Source organism: Melanotaenia boesemani, chromosome 22, assembly GCF_017639745.1.
Source record: "Melanotaenia boesemani isolate fMelBoe1 chromosome 22, fMelBoe1.pri, whole genome shotgun sequence".
Lineage (NCBI taxonomy): Eukaryota > Metazoa > Chordata > Actinopteri > Atheriniformes > Melanotaeniidae > Melanotaenia > Melanotaenia boesemani.
This window is the reverse complement of record NC_055703.1, coordinates 18449277-18468872: the sequence shown is the minus strand read 5'-3', so window position 1 is coordinate 18468872 and position 19596 is coordinate 18449277. Positions and strand designations below refer to the sequence as shown.

General features: G+C 38.0%; 1 protein-coding gene across 1 annotated transcript in view; it reads right to left on the bottom strand.

Moving 5' to 3' along the window:
* kcnk3a (potassium channel, subfamily K, member 3a) overlaps positions 1-14416 on the bottom strand; it is a 36528-nt gene extending 22112 nt beyond the window's left edge. The window contains exon 1 of the mRNA XM_041976082.1: positions 14071-14416. Coding sequence (XP_041832016.1) covers positions 14071-14353 — 283 coding nt within the window. The 5' untranslated portion in view covers positions 14354-14416. The remainder of the gene's footprint in view (positions 1-14070) is intronic.
* Between the last annotated feature and the right edge of the window lie 5180 nt (positions 14417-19596).

Genomic DNA, 19596 nt, shown 5'->3' with positions numbered 1-19596 from the left:
AACATATATCAGTTGTGAGTACAAAGGAAAATAAGTTCACCGTCTGAGCATTTAAATGTGTTTCCATAAAACCTACAGCTCAGTGGCCCTCAAGGACCAGATTTGAAGAACCATGCTCTACAGCAACCCGTTGTCTCTTTCCAGGTTGTACAGGTTACCATCTTTAAAGGAATGTCCATAAGATGATGATGGCCTGTTTTGCCCTGAGGAAGCTATTGATAGTTAAATACAGCAGACTAAGAAAAAGAATGACAGAATACTACAGATTCTTCCTGAAATAAAGTAAAATTGCTTGCATTTTTACAACTATGATGTTGATGGCGTCATAACATATTTAGTGTCTGATGTACTGGGCCTACCCTTAGTTAATCTCAAATTACCACTGGAAGGATCAGGACATTAATCAAGCTGCTGTGACCCACCCTCACTAAAAGCTCTCAATTATTAAAGAGGCACATAATTCAATATTGCAGAACATGAGATTATAGACATTGTTCCACCAAGTGAAAAAAAGAAGGAAAGAGTTCATGTTTCTGATCAAATGAACCTGAAAAAAGAAGTCAGTTTGCAATGATCCAGCTGAGACTTTACATGCAGCTTGTTGTATATTTATACTCTTGGATGAGAATCAGTAGGAAATGTCAAACAAAGATTTCACTACCATGTTCTATTTTATTTGGTTAAATTCCAGTTAGCCCCCTCTGTATTATAAAGTCCAATAAATACAACGTCATGTTTTGTTTAGCTAGTCAGACAAGCACTCAACTTTCCACTGAGGCACTGAAGCATAGAGCAGAAGCACAATAACTAAACATTTGCTGATCATGAGAACAAAGCAGCAGGGGCAACAATGGGAGTCACTTCTGTTAACTTTCTCAAACATCCCTGCCTCAGGGTCGGAACAGTGATGCACTGCTGTTGATTGGTTGACCTTTATTATGTGTGTTTACTCAGCAATGTGAGTGATGTTTAAAAGCCTCTTACCTATGTGAGATAAAAGGAATGTTTTTGTGTTTAAAATACTGATTAGCTATTTTTCAAAGTTCATGTCTTATTTTTTTAAATCTAAAGAGCTGAAAGCTGAAACTAAATGGATTTTTTGTTTCCAAAGACTGGATTTCATATTTTTTAGGACTATGTTGTCATTTTGTTTTATTATAAAATGGTGATAAAAATGTTTTCCTCCATACTTTGTTACTAGTTTTTTTCTTGTTTCTTGTGCTCCTTGGCTGCCTTTCTCCTCTTCTTGTGTCTTTTGGACTACATTTCCCTTACTCAGTTCCCCGATATAGCTCCCATCACATCACGGTTCAGTTTCTCAACATCAAGACTCATGACCTAATGGTGGCAATTGCTAATGCCATATTAGAATGAAGAAAGTGTTGGTGTGTGGTGTTAAAAGTTGAAGAAACATCAACAAAAATTTATTTCATTGCAACTTACAAGAAGAATTTTTATTTCATTGTAATAATTCACCAGAATGTCTGTTATACTTAAGTTGTGTGTAACATTATGTGACACATCCCAATCTCAACGCAAAACATAATAATAACAATTTTTTCTTCGTGTATCCAGTGGAATTTTCTAACTAACATATTTCTGCAGGAGGTTTTGTTCCTTTGTCTAACGTGTTCTTTGAAAGGGTGACATCAGGACTTGTGGTACGCTGTGAAAATCATGGCTCCTTTAACTCGAACTTTGACATTTTGCTAAGCACGTGTAAAAATACTGTAAGCTTGACCACATGACTCAGTTTTCCAAAACAAAGGTAAGGTGGGACAAAAAAACAAAAAACAAAAATAAATAATAGAAATTAATTATGGAAAGTTTGGAGAGACAAACTCCAGTCCCAGTTTTTAAATCTTTGTCAAATTAGTGTATGGCTTTACACGTAAAGTCCCAAGATGGGAATTTGAAATATCACTTGCTCAAAGACACAACAAGAAGACAGTACTTACTGTATAGATACAATCTATCTGTTGCAAAGGCTGAGGCTGCAAAGTGCACCATGTAACCCCTGCAACCTAAAAATTGTGTGTATCCTCAAAGGGTTTATGAAAAAAATGGGGAAAAAAGTGGTTTGGCATCATCTTAGACTGAACCACTTTCCCTCCAAAGATCTGTAATTTTCACAAATGCATTTACCGTGTGTGAGGGGAGTTCTTTCATGTTTGTTCCTCCCCTTCCTCTATCTTTCATCTTCAACTGTGCTCTTACAGCCGTCTTGGGTTGAAGGTTATGACCTTTTGGAAACCCTAATGAGCCAGGGCTGAGTGAATAATGCAAAGGGAGCTTAGTCATTCTTTTAGCTGTTTTTAGGGACAACCCTGTAGCAGCTTTGACTCAAAGATGCTGAGTCCAGTGCTCTTTTGTAAAGCAAACATTGCTAACATGGACGTGTCTCAAACACACACACACTTTGTCCTGTGGCCTTTTGGTCTTTGAAACTTGTGGAATTTGCAAAATATATCTGCAGTGACAATTAAAAAAAGTCTCCAGCTGTACTAAAAGGGAAATTAACATTAATTTGTCTTTTTTTAAGCTCTATGTCAGAAAACATATCAGAGTGTCTGTGTGATGGGTTTGGAGGGCAGAGCCTCAGTCTGCAGCAATGTGTTATGCAAGGTAGTTTACTCTGCTATGGTGCTTTTTTATCCAAGCATCCGGAAGATTTGCTGTTACTTTATCCCTCGAATCGCTCAAAACACAGCAGCTGCTCCACATTGGAACAAAGATCAATTCACCTCTAATCTAATTAACCAGTAAACTGAAACTGCCAGACTATAACAATTATGAGTCCAATAACTTGTTGTTGGTATGGTCATGCTTTTTAGAATCAGCTCTTCTCAAAAAATCTATAAAAAGATTTTTTGGCTTATTTGAGAACTCTTCAAGATGGTCTCGGAAAATAGAAATAAACCAACCATAACTCATTAAAAATGTATTGCATGCTTGAGATGAATAATATATAAACTATGTGTCAGCACCACAGAGATCCACTCTTACAGATGAGAGATTCATTCTTCCAGAGGAGGGCAGCAAGCTTTGTTCATTTATTAGATTATATGATCCCCAACCCTGGTCCTCAAGGCCCACCATTCTGCAAGTATTAGATGTTTCCCAGCTGCAACACGCCTGATTAAAAATAAATGGATCTCTGACATGCTCTGCACAAGTCTGCCACTTAGCCATTAATTTGAGTCTGGTGTGTTGAAGCAGGGAAACATCTAAAGTCTGCAGGACAGTGGACCGTAGTTGCGGATTCTTGATGCAATCCATATATAAACCATTTTGTCTCTTCAAAACAGAAGTTAAACAAAAACAGTCAATTAAAATGTAGATAATACACAAAATTTTAAGACCATCAGTCCAACTCAAGAATTAAACCAGGATTAAAAATCCCACATCGGTGCTACTCCAAGCCTCATTTCCATGTGGGGAGGGAGCCAGTGTGCCCACTATGAAGACACTTCCAGACTGTCCCCTTGACATTTTTGCTATTGTGCCAACTTGCAGCTTCTAAGTTGCATACCTAAATATTTTCTCAATATCTAAATATTCCAACTTTGTCATAGCACAGAGGCAAGCGTTTACACAAGGGTCTTTCCCCGAACTTTCATTAAGTGCTTTTGTCTTCCAAATTTAAACTTGACAACCCAGAATGCAAAGATCTTTGCCAAAGCAGAAAAATATATCAACAAAATTAAACTGCCTCAGAGAGCAAAACTGAAACTAAATGTCAGGGATGGGTTGTGGAAAAATGAAAATGTGTGACTGTTTTTAGCAGGCTGCAAATAGACTAAAGATTTTCTTAAAGGAAACAAAATTCAGAGAACACAGGTTAAATTGCAACATAAATCTGCATGAACCAATAAAACAAGATAAACAACTGGCAGCACAAAATGCTAACCAGCTCAGCTACAGCAGCAGAACTTCAAATAATTTTACAGAGGAACAAAAGAAACGACAACAACAAAACAAAGGAGTATTTATACTGGGAGGAAGGTGATTGGCTGATTGAATGCCGGTGAGCTAATTAGAATAAGGAGCAGGTGGTGGCCAAGGACATGAAGAAAACTAGCTAGAAACAATAGATGAGTAAGAAAAAAGTCATGGCACACAAGCGGTTCTTTAGAAAGTCACATCTGCTTGAGTGCATGCATCAAATATGTCTGTGAACTTTGACTGTTGTCACTTGTTTGATTAAAGCATCTCATCATATCTTATTACTTTCTGTATAATATTGCATAGATGGAGCCTTTTCCACAACATTATGTCTGCACAGTAGAATCAGATGTCACGTTTTCAGTTCAGGAAAAGATTGTTCTGAGTTGCGCTAAAAAGTAGCCCCAGAATGCAGCAAAGTTGCAAATGTTGTTAGAAGCTATTGTTTTGATGTTGATCTAAGTGTTGCATATATATTCAAGAAAGTCTCAAGAAAAAAAAATCACAAGAGTTGGAAAGATTTTTGCAGCTCTGTCCAATCGCAGATGGCATTTTGAAAAGACTTAGAACTCTTTATTCATTAGCCTCATAGCATAAGTTAGTTGTCATATTTTGGCTAAATTATGATATTTCCCTGACTGTACTTTCCTAACACTGCTGATTAAACCTTAAAATATGCCTCGGGCAATTATGCTGTTAGGCTAACGATATGTTGGTATTGATCATTCTTCCTTTCAGCATCCAGCAGCATGCCTTCTGTCAAGAAAAACATAACGTGATTACATTGCATCTGTATTGGCTTCTTGACTCTCAATCTATTTCAGGATCCATTTTTTTTTTTTTTTTTTTTTTTTTTTAATTTTAAGCATCTTTAAGAAATGCTGCACCTTATTTATCGGAGCTTAAACAGCCTCAGGCTCCTTCCAGAGCTTTGAGATCTATGAATCAGCTACTATTAAATCAGATTCAGATTTACAGCACTGTATTTATCTCCAAGGGGCAATTCAGCTGCCCCTTGAGAGTCGCAGAAAAGGACAGGACATTACCCACACATCCCACGTTACACACAGATCAGTCATATTTCAGGATAGAGCATCAAGAGCTAAAGACCCAGCCATAAAGTGCAACAGTTTCACCACCAGTTACAAAGTGCAACAGTAGAAATAAATAGATAAAAATATATTAAAAACCTAAATACAGCACATAAAGGAATAAACGAATTGGAATATTTATTTGTTTTCTTGCTGGGAGTGAAATAGCGCCTCCCAAAGGCATCAAAGAAAACCTCTCTGTAAGGACTTGATCTAAGCGACCAACAATGCCGTGTGGGATCTGCACACCCATGATCCCAGCACAAGTTTTGACAATGCTGGACAAGCTGTTTTTGTCCTTTACTGACAACCCAAAACGTAAAAGAAAAAGTTAAAAGACTCTCAATATAAGAACAATAAATGACATAAAATTAATTTAAATGCATTAAACGAATTCAATTTCTGCAGCAGCTAGATACCCTGTTGGCCTTTTTTTTTTTTTTTTTTTTTTTTTTTTTGCAGTAGTCGCAGTGTTTTTTATCAAATTTAAGATCAGAATCCAATATTGTGCCCAAGTATCTGTAGGTGTCCACAATTTCGACCTTTTCTCTAAAGGTCAAAAGATCTAAATACCCCTAGATCCAGGTTTAAAGGTGACAGAGCCTTGTCAGTTGTGGCACCTAATCTGTGGAACTTCCTGCCTTTTCATGTCACAGTAGCTCAGACCCTTGACCATTTTAAAATGAAAACATATTTACTTTCACTGGCTTTTAAACCCTGTTTAGTAGCTTATCCTGGTTTTCCAAAGCACTGGTTTCCATTTTACCTATTTTTTTTTTTTTTTTTTTTTTTTTTTTGCCTTTATCTATTTCTTTTAGATATTTTACTCTTTGCTGCATTATTTTGATGACTCTCTTAGATTGTTTATTGTTTCATACATGTGCAGAATTGTGCAGCATTTTGGTCAACAAAGGTTTTTTTTTATGTGCTATATAAATAAACTTTGACTTAACTTGATCAAATTTGGCCTAACAATTTTTTATTCAATTCTAAATGTAACCACAGGCAGATTTTAGGCAATTCTATCATTTCTAATCCATTGACATTTGCAGAATTTTCCCACCTAGAAGAAACTTTTCTCTTGACCTTACCACACCAAAAAAATCTATGGTTCAAGCCTACAGGTTTTTAAATATTCATGCATTGATGGGCTATAATGTGGAAACTATTTTTGATCATGCATTGAATTAATAATTTTCATAGTACCCACTATCTGGTTTTGCGTAATTCATCAGTCCCTTAAAATCTTTCAGTTTTCACCTAAAATGTGTTTTTATGGATAAAAGACTTGTTGTGGACCAAGTGTTTTACTGGACCCTTGCTGATGTAACAGAACTGAGTATCTTCTGCTAATGGTCTAAAATAAATGTTTACTGAATCTAATTATAATTGTAGCCTGTAAAGACATACATCATTCAAATCTCAAGAATCTTAGCTTTCCAATGGTGCATAACGTGTAGGGAGACTGAGTAAAATACATATTTGTTTGTTATGTCCTTCCCATGAGACATCTGGTACCTTCAGGTTAATACATTGTCAACCAAAAGAAAATCAGCACCACACTGCCTTGGTTTCTTTAACTGTAGTAAAGGAAATGTGCTTTAATCTGTATTGATTGCAATTTCCAAAAAAGATGCAAAAATGATGCAAAAGGTTGATTTTCGTTCATTAGATAACTAGTACTTTACTGTTTTCTACTGTTCATATCTGCATATAATAGGAGAAACATCTAAATTTTTCATTAATGATCACAAGATTATGTAATTCACTGTCTTGACTTTATTTTAGATGTAAAATGCATTTTTGTTGCCCTTTTTTATTTTCTTCTGGATGTTGCCACTCTCCCTCTTTCTCCTCTGAGAGTAGCTGAGTTATCCGTCTCCTCTCCATCAGTCTAATGAAGATGAAGCCCATGTGGAATAGTTGGTGAGAGTTATATTCTTTGTGCTCTCAACCACTTACTGCACTAACCTCTTAAGCTGACTGAATAGTAATGATGATACTAATGTAAGTAATTACCATTAACAATTCAGAATGTGCCCTCATTATGCAACAGCTGAAAATGGATTCATGCCTGCTGCCAAGTCGCTGGCATGAGTTGCTGCTAGCCATGAAAATATAAAATATTTTATTCATTAACAGTCCACATATAGCAGCAATAGACTTGCTGACCCAGAGAGGATTTGAAGAGCATGTCTGTTCTTTTTTCAGCAAAAGCATGTGTCCCCATCCATGCACTAATTTGCCTACACTCTTAGAGACTGCCCAGTACATCAACAACTGAAGTACGGGTGGTGACAGAACAACTAAACCAGAGCTGGAAGAGCTTCAGCGCTCTGATCCAGGCTCCTTTTAATGTGATGGAAGAGCATTGCCTGCAAATAGTTCTCCTCACCAGCAGGCTTTAACCCTGTCTGCATGTCATCTTGGGATTATTGCTACTCAGATAGATTGAATGTCTTGGATACATTTACATTCAGTGTTTTATTCCTTAACAGATTATGAATTGGTAAGCTATACATAATGAGGCTCACACATCTAGCAAAACAGTAATTAAACAGACAAAAGGTCTTGGTAAAAAAAAATTGTATACAAAGACTGAGGCTTTCTAGATTGGAATAACTGGGAAACATTGCTGAATCTTCTTTCTGTTCATCAGGAATTTCCATGCAACGTTTTTTTTTTTTTTTTAAAAAAGAAGCTATGTTTTAAATATATATAAACTTGTATTTGTTTGATAATTTCTTTGTAGTAACATTGATTCTAGGCAATGAATCTTATACTATTTATAGCTCTGTTTATTTTCATTTTGAATTGAGCCACATTTCTAAGGTAACTTCATTTGTGGTGTAAGTAGCAGAGTTTAATATGTGGGTTGCATCCATGAAAAACATGATAACTCTTCTCTCTCAATGCAGCTTAGTCTGCAATTGACTTTTGGTTGGTGTCATTTATTGGATTGAATGATTAAAGTCTGAAAAACAAGACATATCTGCAATCTAATAATTTATCCATTTAAAAAAACAGGGGCCCCGGTAGCATGTTGATGAACCATACACAGCCACAACAGCACGGCACCTCCTCATGCTGGTCACTAGCTTGGTAACACTGCTGTGGAATTATATCCCATTATTCAACCACTTACAATTCGGCCAAAGTGGGTGTGCTGGTCAGATTAGCACAAAAAACACACCCATGCTGATCCCAAAAGTATTCAGTGGGGTTGACGTACAGCAAATTACAAACAGGCCATCCTATCCTCCCAAATTCAAGATGCATGTCTCTGATTAACCCTCTGTGGGGGAGTGTTGTTATCTTGCAAGATAGAGCGCAGTCCACTTGTGACTGTGTATGGTTTTTCCACATACTACTGAAGCCTCTGTTGTGTTAAATTATTACATTGTTAAATTAACGATATGTCATTTTTCCCCAAACATCAATTATCCAATCCAATAAGCAAGGCCAAATAAGAGTTAATAGCAGAATGAGCTGGCTTTGGGACTGAAGATTTGGCAAGTTTTTCATTAGCACGACTTACACATCAACTCGCTTGCTCATCCCACAAATGCCTTTTCATTACAAGTGTAGCATCATCTAAGTGGCCTCGTTGGCTGCACCCTGCGCTGACTCGCCTCTCAGTTTTATGACACTTAGATATCAAAACACAATAAACACAACACACAAACAACTTCTGGGAAGCGTGTCATGTAGTGCATGGGGGGCTGCATGGAGTGGTTACTGCCCCTCAACTTCAATTGTAAACAACACACACTTCACAAACAGTCATGAGCGGGACAGGTGAGGGCAATGGTTCTCTCACACCCCTGTTTCCTGGGTGCCAACAGGGGCAGGCAGGGGCTGGGGTCCAGGCTGGCTGCACTGATGGGGGACTGCTGGCCTTTCTGATGATTGTCAGCTTAGTTTACTTGTAAAAGTTGTAGGAAATTCTCTGTTGTGTTTCTGTAGAGGTGTAGCAGTTGGTTGTCTGGTGTTAGTTTGGATTGAAGGGTCGTTGTCTTCTATCTGCTGTATCTTTGTCTCCTCTTCCTATTTTCTACTTTCCTTTTTACTTCTCATTATTCTCCTGTTTTTTTCTGTCCCCTCCAGTCAGGTTCAGCAAGATTACATAAATTCCATTATTCAAAATAAAAAAAAAAGATAAATAAATAAATAAAAATCTTGCACTATCAAGAGGGGCCTTATACCCATAAAGCTCCTCTTGGCAAAGCAAATTTGTTTGGCACAACACAGCAGCCAGACCATCATTCTGCTGCTACCATGCTGGACAGGACAAGTTAGAAAAAAAAAAGTGGCACCATTTAAAAGGGAAATAAATAGGTTTTCCAACAGTATAGGATTTATTGCAAAGAAGCATGGTCACAACAAAGAAATAATTGACCGAACACAAAAGTTAAAGAAATAAGCTAATCGAATCAAACTGTCTTCTCAGACAGATGAAACTAGCACCTTATTATTATTAACATGTAAAAACATTATGCAACCATTAGACAAGACAAGAGGGCCATGCAGGCATCCAATATTGCAGACTTATTAACCTTGGATGAAGTTTATTTCAAATATTATGTTTATATAGCAATTATACCATTCTATTCATCCACGGCCTTATTTCACAACAGAACTGTTACACATAAAAACATATATTATAACACCCTCCTCAAATCTTAAACCACAGGTAACATAAAGCTGAAAACATATGCAACCATAACGTGTTGTTACTTTAATTACTGTAATAATTGTATTGATGTTACACGTAGTGATGAGACATACTGTGCCGATACTTTAAAGAGTGTATCGAGAAATCCAGGAGGTGTTTAGTGAAGTGCATATTCAGACATGTATAGTTTATGGTAAGTTTGCAACCTTGCTGTGTGTGGTGGTTCAAGAAGTGGTTTGAATGTTAGGAAGGTGTACTGACAGCCCAAGAAATAGCCTCACAATTACATAATGTTTTTAATCAAAATGAATAAAGCACATCTCTGCATTGCTTGCATCAGTTGCACAAGCAAATTTACTTTCTTCTTCCTCTTCCAGATAACAACACAATATAAATGAGTATCAAATGACAAGGCACACACCTGCCTGTCTTACAATCTTTCACCAGCAGGAAGGTTTTACATAAACCCTTGAAAACAAATACCCTTTGCAAACCAGTTGGCTGGAAGGCTACAAAACTTCATGAAGCCTCATCTCACCATCACTAGCTACAGGTAGAAAAATCAACCCAAAGACAAAATATTATGAGGAACAAGGGCGAGAATGTGACAAGAAGATTTAGCAAATAACGGGAAGGAAGGCGATAAGGAAAGTAATAACTTAGATGACACAGGTGTGGTAATCAGTAAATAAAGGCCTGGTGTGACATAAGAAGAGGAAGTAAAACTGACAAAGGTTCAAAAGTAAATTATTTTTTAAATAAAAAAGGGAGATAAAATTAACTCGGACACAGAACTACATCAACCGCCCCATAACAAAATCAAGATAGACAAAATCCACAGACCATGACATCTTAATAAAGAGCGAGGCCCAAAGTCTCTGTGCCAGAACACCACTAGATCCCGTGTCCATGCTCCAGTTGGTCAGAATTGTTCTGGCAGCATTGAAGAAGGGGACCTTTTAAATATTAAGCAGGTGGTGTTAAAGCTTTGTCCAATCTTTGTATTTTATACTCGATATTTTGTGGCCTAGATAGGAAAACATGGAAATCAACTCATAACACTAAAACCTTCTATAAACAGTAAATTAAAGAAGATAAGTGACCAATTCATGAAGGTAGTATGTCGAGAGACAATAAATTTGATTTTAACCTCTAAAAACTCTTCTTCTGTATTTTTGACTAGCACTTATCAAACAGAAAAATGGGGAATTGTGGAAAATGTTAAACTGGAAATCATGATGTACAGTGAGAACCAGAAAAAACAGAAACGTAAAATTCAACCTTTCTGTTCACAGCTTGATACCAACGAAATGTGTGTTTAGAATTTGGGCGGTTCGACCCTTTAATTTAGCTTGTGTCTACCTACTGTGACATCATGCTCCTTTTTACACAAAGATACTTTATTGTAAGTCAGCAGGCATTAAAAAAGCCATCTGTCCATGGAAAACAACACAACTGCTGCTCATGTCCTACAATCCTGAACTCATCACATGTCAAAACACATCAGACAGCACAAAGGATATGAGACATGTCTTATAAGACAGTATGTATTGTAAATGTGTCCTCTGCATGCTCTAGAAGATCATGCCAATGACAAGACATTCCCCCCTGGAGGTGGGTGAATGTAGGGGGAGGATGACTATGATGCAGAGTCCTCTGAGTCCCTGATTGTTATCACACCCAGTCTCCAAACTCTGTTGTCTTGCTCAAAGCTCAGTCATTTTCCCCTCGTGGTGTGTCTTATATCACTTCAATCTTTCTCCTGACGTTGGTGAGTAAGGGGACACCGTGGCCTCTGCCTCCCCTTTTTACTGTGGAAACTGATGGCTGATTACTGATTGCAGCTTCTCCACCCTTCTTCAAATATGGTAAATTATAAGTAGGGCATCAGCCTGCTTCACATCTCATGTTCGCAGCTTTCCAGAAAATATCAAGAAAATTTGCCTCTCTATGATCATTTGTTTAGATAAATTAGGTTTCATCTTCATATTGCGACACAGAATATAGGCTTTACTACAAGTCATGGCTGCTTGCTATTGTGTAACCACTAGAGTATCTTCAGTGTTAATTTCATGTGCCAGAAGTCCAGTGGAACAGTGAGGCTCTGGTGTTGTCATTAATACTTAATGGCAGGCTGAAACGCCACTCACTATGTTGCATCCCCAGGGCTCACAATTACAGAATGCAGTTACAGACACCTGGAGCTGGGTCAGCGTGCAATTAGTTGTCCACATCTGATAAGGTTACAAGTCACAGGTCACAAATGACAACTGAAGCGGTCACAATAAACAGGAGGGAGAAAACAGATAAATGATGGAGATAAGGGCAGCTTCTAAACATGAGAGGAGCATAATATAGGGAGATTAAGTTTTATATGACAAAGTTAATGCATTTTCTCTCTTACAAATAAAAATGAACCTTTTAGTCAGGACACTATCCCAGGTTTACTCATCTTTGTACTTTGCAGTGATTCAAGCACGACAAAGACTACACAAATACCACCTGCAAACCATGAGATTTTACTCCTGCTCAGCAATTCACTACATTTAAATAAACCCAGGATGAGCATGGAAAAAAATTGAATAATGAAGGAAAAAGCTGGGGATGTGGTGGAGACAAATCTCAGATTGTTGTGGTTATGTTCTTGTCTGAATGAAGCTAGATTACAAACTGTGCTTCAGCCATCTATTAGCAGTAGCTTATGCTGGCCAACACCTTTCTGCAATTGTTATTTTACATTCCTTAATAACTCCACGTGTATGCATCCCACAGGCCTGCTTCATGTCACATGTGAGCTGCTCTAAAGGATATGTCAGGGTATGATGTAATCAGAGTGCATGGTTGAGAATGAATCCACATGTAAAAAAAAAAAAAAGAAGAAGAAAGAAAAGAAAAGAAAAACCTATTACTATACAATTAAACACTTGCCTGGCATAAAATCTGAGAAAAAAATATTACTTTTGATAGCTACAGTGGGCCTGGTATACAAAACAGAGCAATAAAGCCAAATAAACAACATTCTTATTATTGTTAATACTTAAATGCTGGTGACAGCAAATGGGATAGATTTGTTGCTATTTGTGTTTCTGCTATGCTGTTTGTTTGTTTGTTTTTTGTTGTTTTTTTTTGTTTTGTTTTTTTCATAGCATGTCACACATAATGTCTTTAAAGCAGATTATTTAAGAGACTCCTGGGAAATTAAGGCAAAATCAAAGTGCTTTTGTCCTTTACACCTGTGCCCACAGTGGTATCTGCCAGCAAAGGCCGTGCAGTGCTGCATTTTCCTCCCACTTTGGCAAGTCTGCTAACATTTGTTTTTTTAAGTCTGAGTGTAAACTTATGAAGGATGCTTATTTTTATATTCACCTGTTACAAAACAACATAATTTTAAACCATCTGACCAATGACCAGTGTTTTTAAAGCCTCATTTTTGTTTTTAACCAACTCCTAGGCTAAATATGTGTTTCTGAAGTAGCCACATTACCCACTATATTATCAGCTACTTTGCATTTATGTTGTAATTTATGTTTATAGTTTTGATAAGTTTGCCACTACAGTAGAGGACCTATCTAATACTGTTAAATTGCACTATTTTGTGTGATTACTATCATTTAAAAGTTGATTGTGATAATTCAGTGTCACTTTATAAAATGTAAAATATCAGAATAAGCTTTGAATTATAATAGCAAAAAGAAAAAAATAAGAATAAGTGAGCTAAAGCTAAAGCAATCTATCCAGTGAAGCTTATTTTTAACACACCGAGATGCCATGGTCTTCTGTAGCAGCAGTCAGAAAAGAGTGCACAAGAGCACAGCCTAGTGATGTGTGAAGTTTCCTAGAGCATCATATCTAACAACAGTTTCAACTTGTGAGCAGCATTGTACTGTTAACGTCTTTTCTGTCAAATTTAACTAGCAATAATGTTTTGCGCTGCAACTGGATGAAATATTCTAGAATAGACACCAAAACCCTAACAAAAAAAAGAATAAGTTGAGTGTTTGTGGGGTTTTATTTAGAAGAAATTGTATTTAAAATAACTTCTAACATCTGTCAAAACATTGCAGTGTAGTTTATCATATGTTCTGTTTGTAAAATCTTGATAGAAACAGACTTAAAATATCTGAAATGTTCACTGCAGTGCAGTACGGTACATTAAAGTTAAAGTGTGTAGCTATAGTTAATCCACAGATGTAGACTAAATGCTTAAGGCAACAGGTGTGTCATCAACATAAGATGCACGTTCAACAGTATCTAAACATCCTGCCGTGGAGTTGTTTTAAACTTACACAATAAAGCGGGCGGAACTGGGTCATAAGTTGAGTTAAAACTCCAAAGTTCCCTCCATAGAGCTGTCCTTACCTATAGTCGTGATCACAGTGATGGCGAAATAAAAGGAGCCAGCGAATTTCCACTGCACCCCGGCTTTGTGCGGCTTCAGCTGCAGCACCACCCTCTCCAGCTTGTCAAAGTCATGCACGGACAAGTTGAAAGTGTGGAGCAGTTCCATTTTCCTCAGGTCCAGGTCCTTCTTCTGGGACGTCTCCTCCTGGGATTCGAGCACGTCGAAAATCGCAGCCCCGACGATCAGGTAGGTGAAGGTGCTGATGATGAGGGCGAGGGTCCGCACGTTCTGCCTCTTCATGGTGGCGGTGGTGTGGGGTTAGGGGCACGGGTGCAGTGTCAGCGTGGAGCTGGAGGACGGGGAGCTCGGCTGGCTCATGGCTGTGCTGTTCTGACGGAGCAGAGGAGCTCTCTGATTATTTTATGAGCGAGGAGCTGTTCATTCAGCACCACCCCTCCCTCACAACACCTCCTTCCCCAGACTTCAACCCCTCCATACATGCACTCGTGAGAATTCAAACTCGTGCAGCAACAAATGATTTGATAACAACATGTGTTCTTAGTAGTTTGCCTGGCTGAAACATATGTGTCCTAATGTGTGTCTTCGTAACCCTTGACAGTTTAATTCTAATAAAAAGTCAATTTAAAGCATTGTTCATTGTCTTTATTGCATTTTTTTCCACTGCACCCTTTTATTGCGTGGTTAAATTTTATATAACACGCTGGCAAATTTGAGGGGATTTATGGAGTTTTTCAAAAGTTAATTTTTACAGTTTGCTAAAAAAGGAAGGTGAAGATAGTTTGGCCAGTTAAGAAAGCAGAAGGTTTTTACACCTGAAAACATAATTAATGAATAAATATTAGCATTAAGCTCCCTCAGATAGGCAGTTTATATATATGCTTGGGAATTTATTTCTATAAAGTGAATAAAGTAATAACTGAGATGAAGATAGGGGGCATTTTTGGTCAACTGGTCTCAAAAAAAAGAATATATGCAATGAAGACATGTTTCCTCTAAAACTCAAATAATATAAAGATATTAGAGTACACAAACACATCAGCTAGTTTTCTCTCATAAATAATAGCATAAATAAGACTGGCTGGTTTAAAAACGGGGTTAATTTTATCCTGGATATAAGAAAATTAAAATGTTATTCATCTTTATGGCAAGGTCTTAGTTGTAAGAGCAAATTGCATAATTCTCCTTTTGTTACTCACTCTTATTTTGAGATTCAAGTGCTGCCAAATGTCTATCAGTCACAGATGCATGACTGGCTCCTGATTGGCACCAAATTGTTAGAGAGCCATGTAGGAATGAGATTCTGGAGCCAGTGGGGATTACATAGCTCCAGAATCTGGTATCTAACTCCATCCTCCAAGATAATAACACTCTTTCCCACAGAGCCAAGAATATCACAGAGTACCTCTAGAATTTGGGAATGGAGAAGATGGGATAGCCTATGGTAATTCCAGACTTCAAACCCAACTGAATACTTGTAAGATCAGCTTGGACATGTATGTGCAAGTGTGAACAATACAATCACGATGGTTGACTTTCAGCAACTCATAGTTTAGGAATGGGATGCCATTCCACAGCAAAATGTGACCAGACAGGTGACTGTTGTGGCTGTGTGTGGGTCCTCCACAGGCTTCTGAGAACCCTGACGTAAACGTGATAAAGTGTAAAATCATCTGATCCATCAAGCTACTCAAAACAGAAGTGAACACCAAGTGAAGGTGCCAGTTACTATTCTCCCATCTGCAGAGGTTAAAAGACATTAGAAGCCATCTGAGGAACTTAATGTTTGACTTCCAACTTGATTATTCAGCTCTGGAGGCTACCACCTGGTAGAAACGTAAGATCTAGAAGACTAAATGAGTATCATGGGGAAACATTAGAATAAACTAATCATTGTTTTCATCACATATTTGAGAGTAATTTTGCTGCTCCAATATCACTTACCTGAAGATTTGCGTATGCAATATAATTGTAAACTAAATCTATTTAAAGGTTTTGGCCATTTTGATGAACATTTATCACTATGTTATATTCTTCTAAATTAAATGATTAAGCAAGGAATCGGAAGATTAATTTGATAATGTAAACAAAAAATTAATTTCATCCTTCATTTAACCTGCAGGCTTAAACCATGAGAAAAATAGTTCATCCTCACTGTAATTCCACAAAATCTGCTCTAAAACAGTATCACAGACAGTTGGCCTCTGTTCAGTGGAAGATAGAAATGTTTTCCTTTTGGAAGGACTCATGTGAATTCCTGTGAGACTTCATGTACTACAGCAGCTCTGTTTTGCTGACCACTGACCTACTTCATCATTGCAGCTGGCAGTAAAAACTCCCCTTTTTTCATTCACTGATGGAAGCTGTGAGAGGATTTTATTGCTTTTAAAAGGACCTGTCTCCATCTACGACTGATGCTGCCAACATGACTCACTCCAAAATCTCTACAGAACCCAGCTGTTACGTTGGCTCTGAGGAAACTCAGATGACTGCCCTTTGACCTCAGCTTTCCTCAGTTCAGCAAAGTCAACACCAGCAGCTTCTTCTCAAACGTGAGAGTAAATAAACCTTATGTGGAAGTTTACAGCCCTGTTGAAATACTCTGTTTACATAGATGAGTAATGCAGCTACAGGACGTGTTTTAGAAGTAAGTTTGATAAGACTGAGTTGAGTAAGAAAGAGGAATGATGATGACGCAAAGAAAAAAAATTGAAGTTTAACTGAAACAAATTTTCGTGATATTTGGAGTCACTGGTTTCCAGGCAATAGTTCACTCACGTCAGCATGAGATGGAGACATAATTTAGTGAGGACACTGATGGTAGTTTAACTCAGATTTATTTCTTTTTTGTCCTCAGATAAGTGCTTTCATAGATGTTATTATAAACAAGCATAAATTTTATTTTCACTGTACTTTTGGTTTACGACTAAAACTGCATTTCATGCACAAAAACATACATTTACTTTTATTTCACTAAATATTTCCATGTGTCCAAGAACCATTATTCACAAATAACATACAACACATCTGACACTATCCCCACCACCCAAATCTATACATCTATAAACGCACCTCACTGCCTATATCGTTGACTGATTAATCTTGCCTAATCTTAAGTTCCTCTCTGTGAGCCAGGCCAAAAATAGCTCTGGCTTCAATAAACAGGTCAGTGAAGTCAACTGTGACTGAGCCTGCATAAATCCTCCCTTCACAAATTGAAGTGCTGCAAGCCTCAGCTGATCAATGTGTCAATTAATCCATGACGCTTTGATGCAAAATCTGGCCTTTCCAAAAAACTATTTTTGAATGGTAAAGACTAATGACATAATAAATAGCTTCTATAACCCAACAGGCCTTTTTTGTGCAGTATTTGTTAAACATAGTTGTTAAATTAATGGCTGACAAGGGGTGATTATATTAAGCTTTTTTTAAATTGATACACCCCTTAACAATACTAAAAGTAAGAATGTGTTAAAAAGAAATAAGACTCCAAGACACTACTCTGAAGGGTAAAAACCTTTATTCATGATTAGATTGAAAGAGCATAATGCCTCCAGAGAAACTTTACAACAAAGAAAGATCAAGTAGGATACTGATGTGTGAAAGCTGGTCACGGTGGAGCAGAGTTATTAGAATGTGAGCCAGAAGGAGACGGAGACGTGTAGAAGGGATTGCTGTATGGAAATCAATCTGTGAGGAAGCACAACAAAACTAAAATGAGTTTAAAAGAAAGGGGACTGATTGGCTTGGAGTAAGGCAGACAGGAGGTGATTGGATCCGAGCTGTGATGTCACAAGTATGAATTAAATTAACTTGACACTGTGTGTGTGTGTGTGTGTGTGTGTGTGTGTGTGTGTGTTAATGCCATCCATCCATTTTCTGCCTCTTGTCCAGGGGCAGCTGCCTAAGCAGGGAAGCCTAGACTTCCTTCTCCCCAGCCACATTCACCAGCTCGTCTGGGGGGATCCCGAGGCATTCACACTAGCTGAGAGATGGAATCGTTCCAGCATGACCTGGGTCTTCCCTGGGGCCTCCTCTTAGTGGGATGTACCCAGAACACCTCACCAGGAAGGCGTTCAGGAGGCATTCTGACCAGACACCAGAGCCACCTCATCTGGTTCCTCTCGATGTGGAGAAGCAGCGGCTTTACTCTGACTCCCTCCTGGATCACTGAGCTTCTCACCCTATCTCTAAGGGAGAGCCCGGCCATCCTGCGGAGAAAACTTATTTCGGTTGCTTGTATTCATGATGTCATTCTTTCGGTCACTACCCACAGCTCGTGACCATAGGTGAGGGTAGGAACGTAGATCGACCAGTAAATTGAGAGCTTTTCCTTTTGGCTCAGCTCCTTCTTCACCATGTCAGACTGATGCAAAGTCTGCTTCACTGCAGACCCTCTAAAAAAAAAGAGAGAAATTTCGATGTTGTAGTAAGTCGTTTTTTGTTGTTGTAGTTGTTTTGTTTGTTGTTTTTTTTTAAAAGTGAAAAATAGTTTATTAGAAGATTAAGAAGATTTTGTCTTGTTCTGGAGGGTGATGACAGCTGGCACCCATGATCTCTGGTACCTTTCTGTCTTGCATTGGAGTTGAATAAGTCTCTCACTGAACATGCTTTGTTGTTTCTTCGCTGTGTTGTGTAGAGGACGTGGGGAAGTTTCCACTATTTTCAGCAACTTGTGCAACATTCTTTTCTGGACAATCAGCTCCAGAGTTATCCCCAGCACAAAATCAGCTTGATCCTAAAGACAACAATTGCATTGTGGATTGAAACCAAGCTCAAACATTATTATTAACATTGTCTCCCTTTGGACATCAATTTGAACCTTTGAAAGGGAGCCATCCACAGATTCTGTGCCTGTTCTATTCTGTGCATGGTCATGTGGTCCTACAGCCTATCCCAGCTGGCATTATGCTAGAGGTGATGTCCAGCCTGAACATGTCACTGGTCTATTGCAGAGACAGGCAGCTATGTATGTTTACACTTGCACCACATGGCCAGTTCAGATAAACCTGACACGTATAACATTGGACAGTGGTAGGAAACCAGGACATCTGACACAGACACAGAAAGATCATGTAAACTTCATTGGAACAAGACAACACAATGCATTTTACCCTTGTTTGTTGTCATGTGTGATAACAATTGAGGTTTTTGGCAAGAAAAAAACAATGAAAATGTTGGTTTTGGTCTGCTTATGGGATTCATTTATAAAATATAGATACTTTAGACTTGGACCTTCTGATCAGAATTTTTATAAAAAGATGGGGGGAAAAGGGGATTAAATTAAATGAAAAAACTTTTTAATCTGAAAGATTCCCAGCAACAAAATAATAATAAAATGGTTATTAACACGATGTTCTGTTTTGCTGTTGCTATTTACAGCTTAAGGTCATTTTCTGAAATCTGTCTCCGCTGCTGAGTCTAAGACCTGCAGGGTTTCAGCTGCCGGCTGACTGGCATTCTGCATTTCCTCCACAGTGTAATCACCAATACGCCCTTGTGAGTCTAAGCATTTCCTGCAGCCA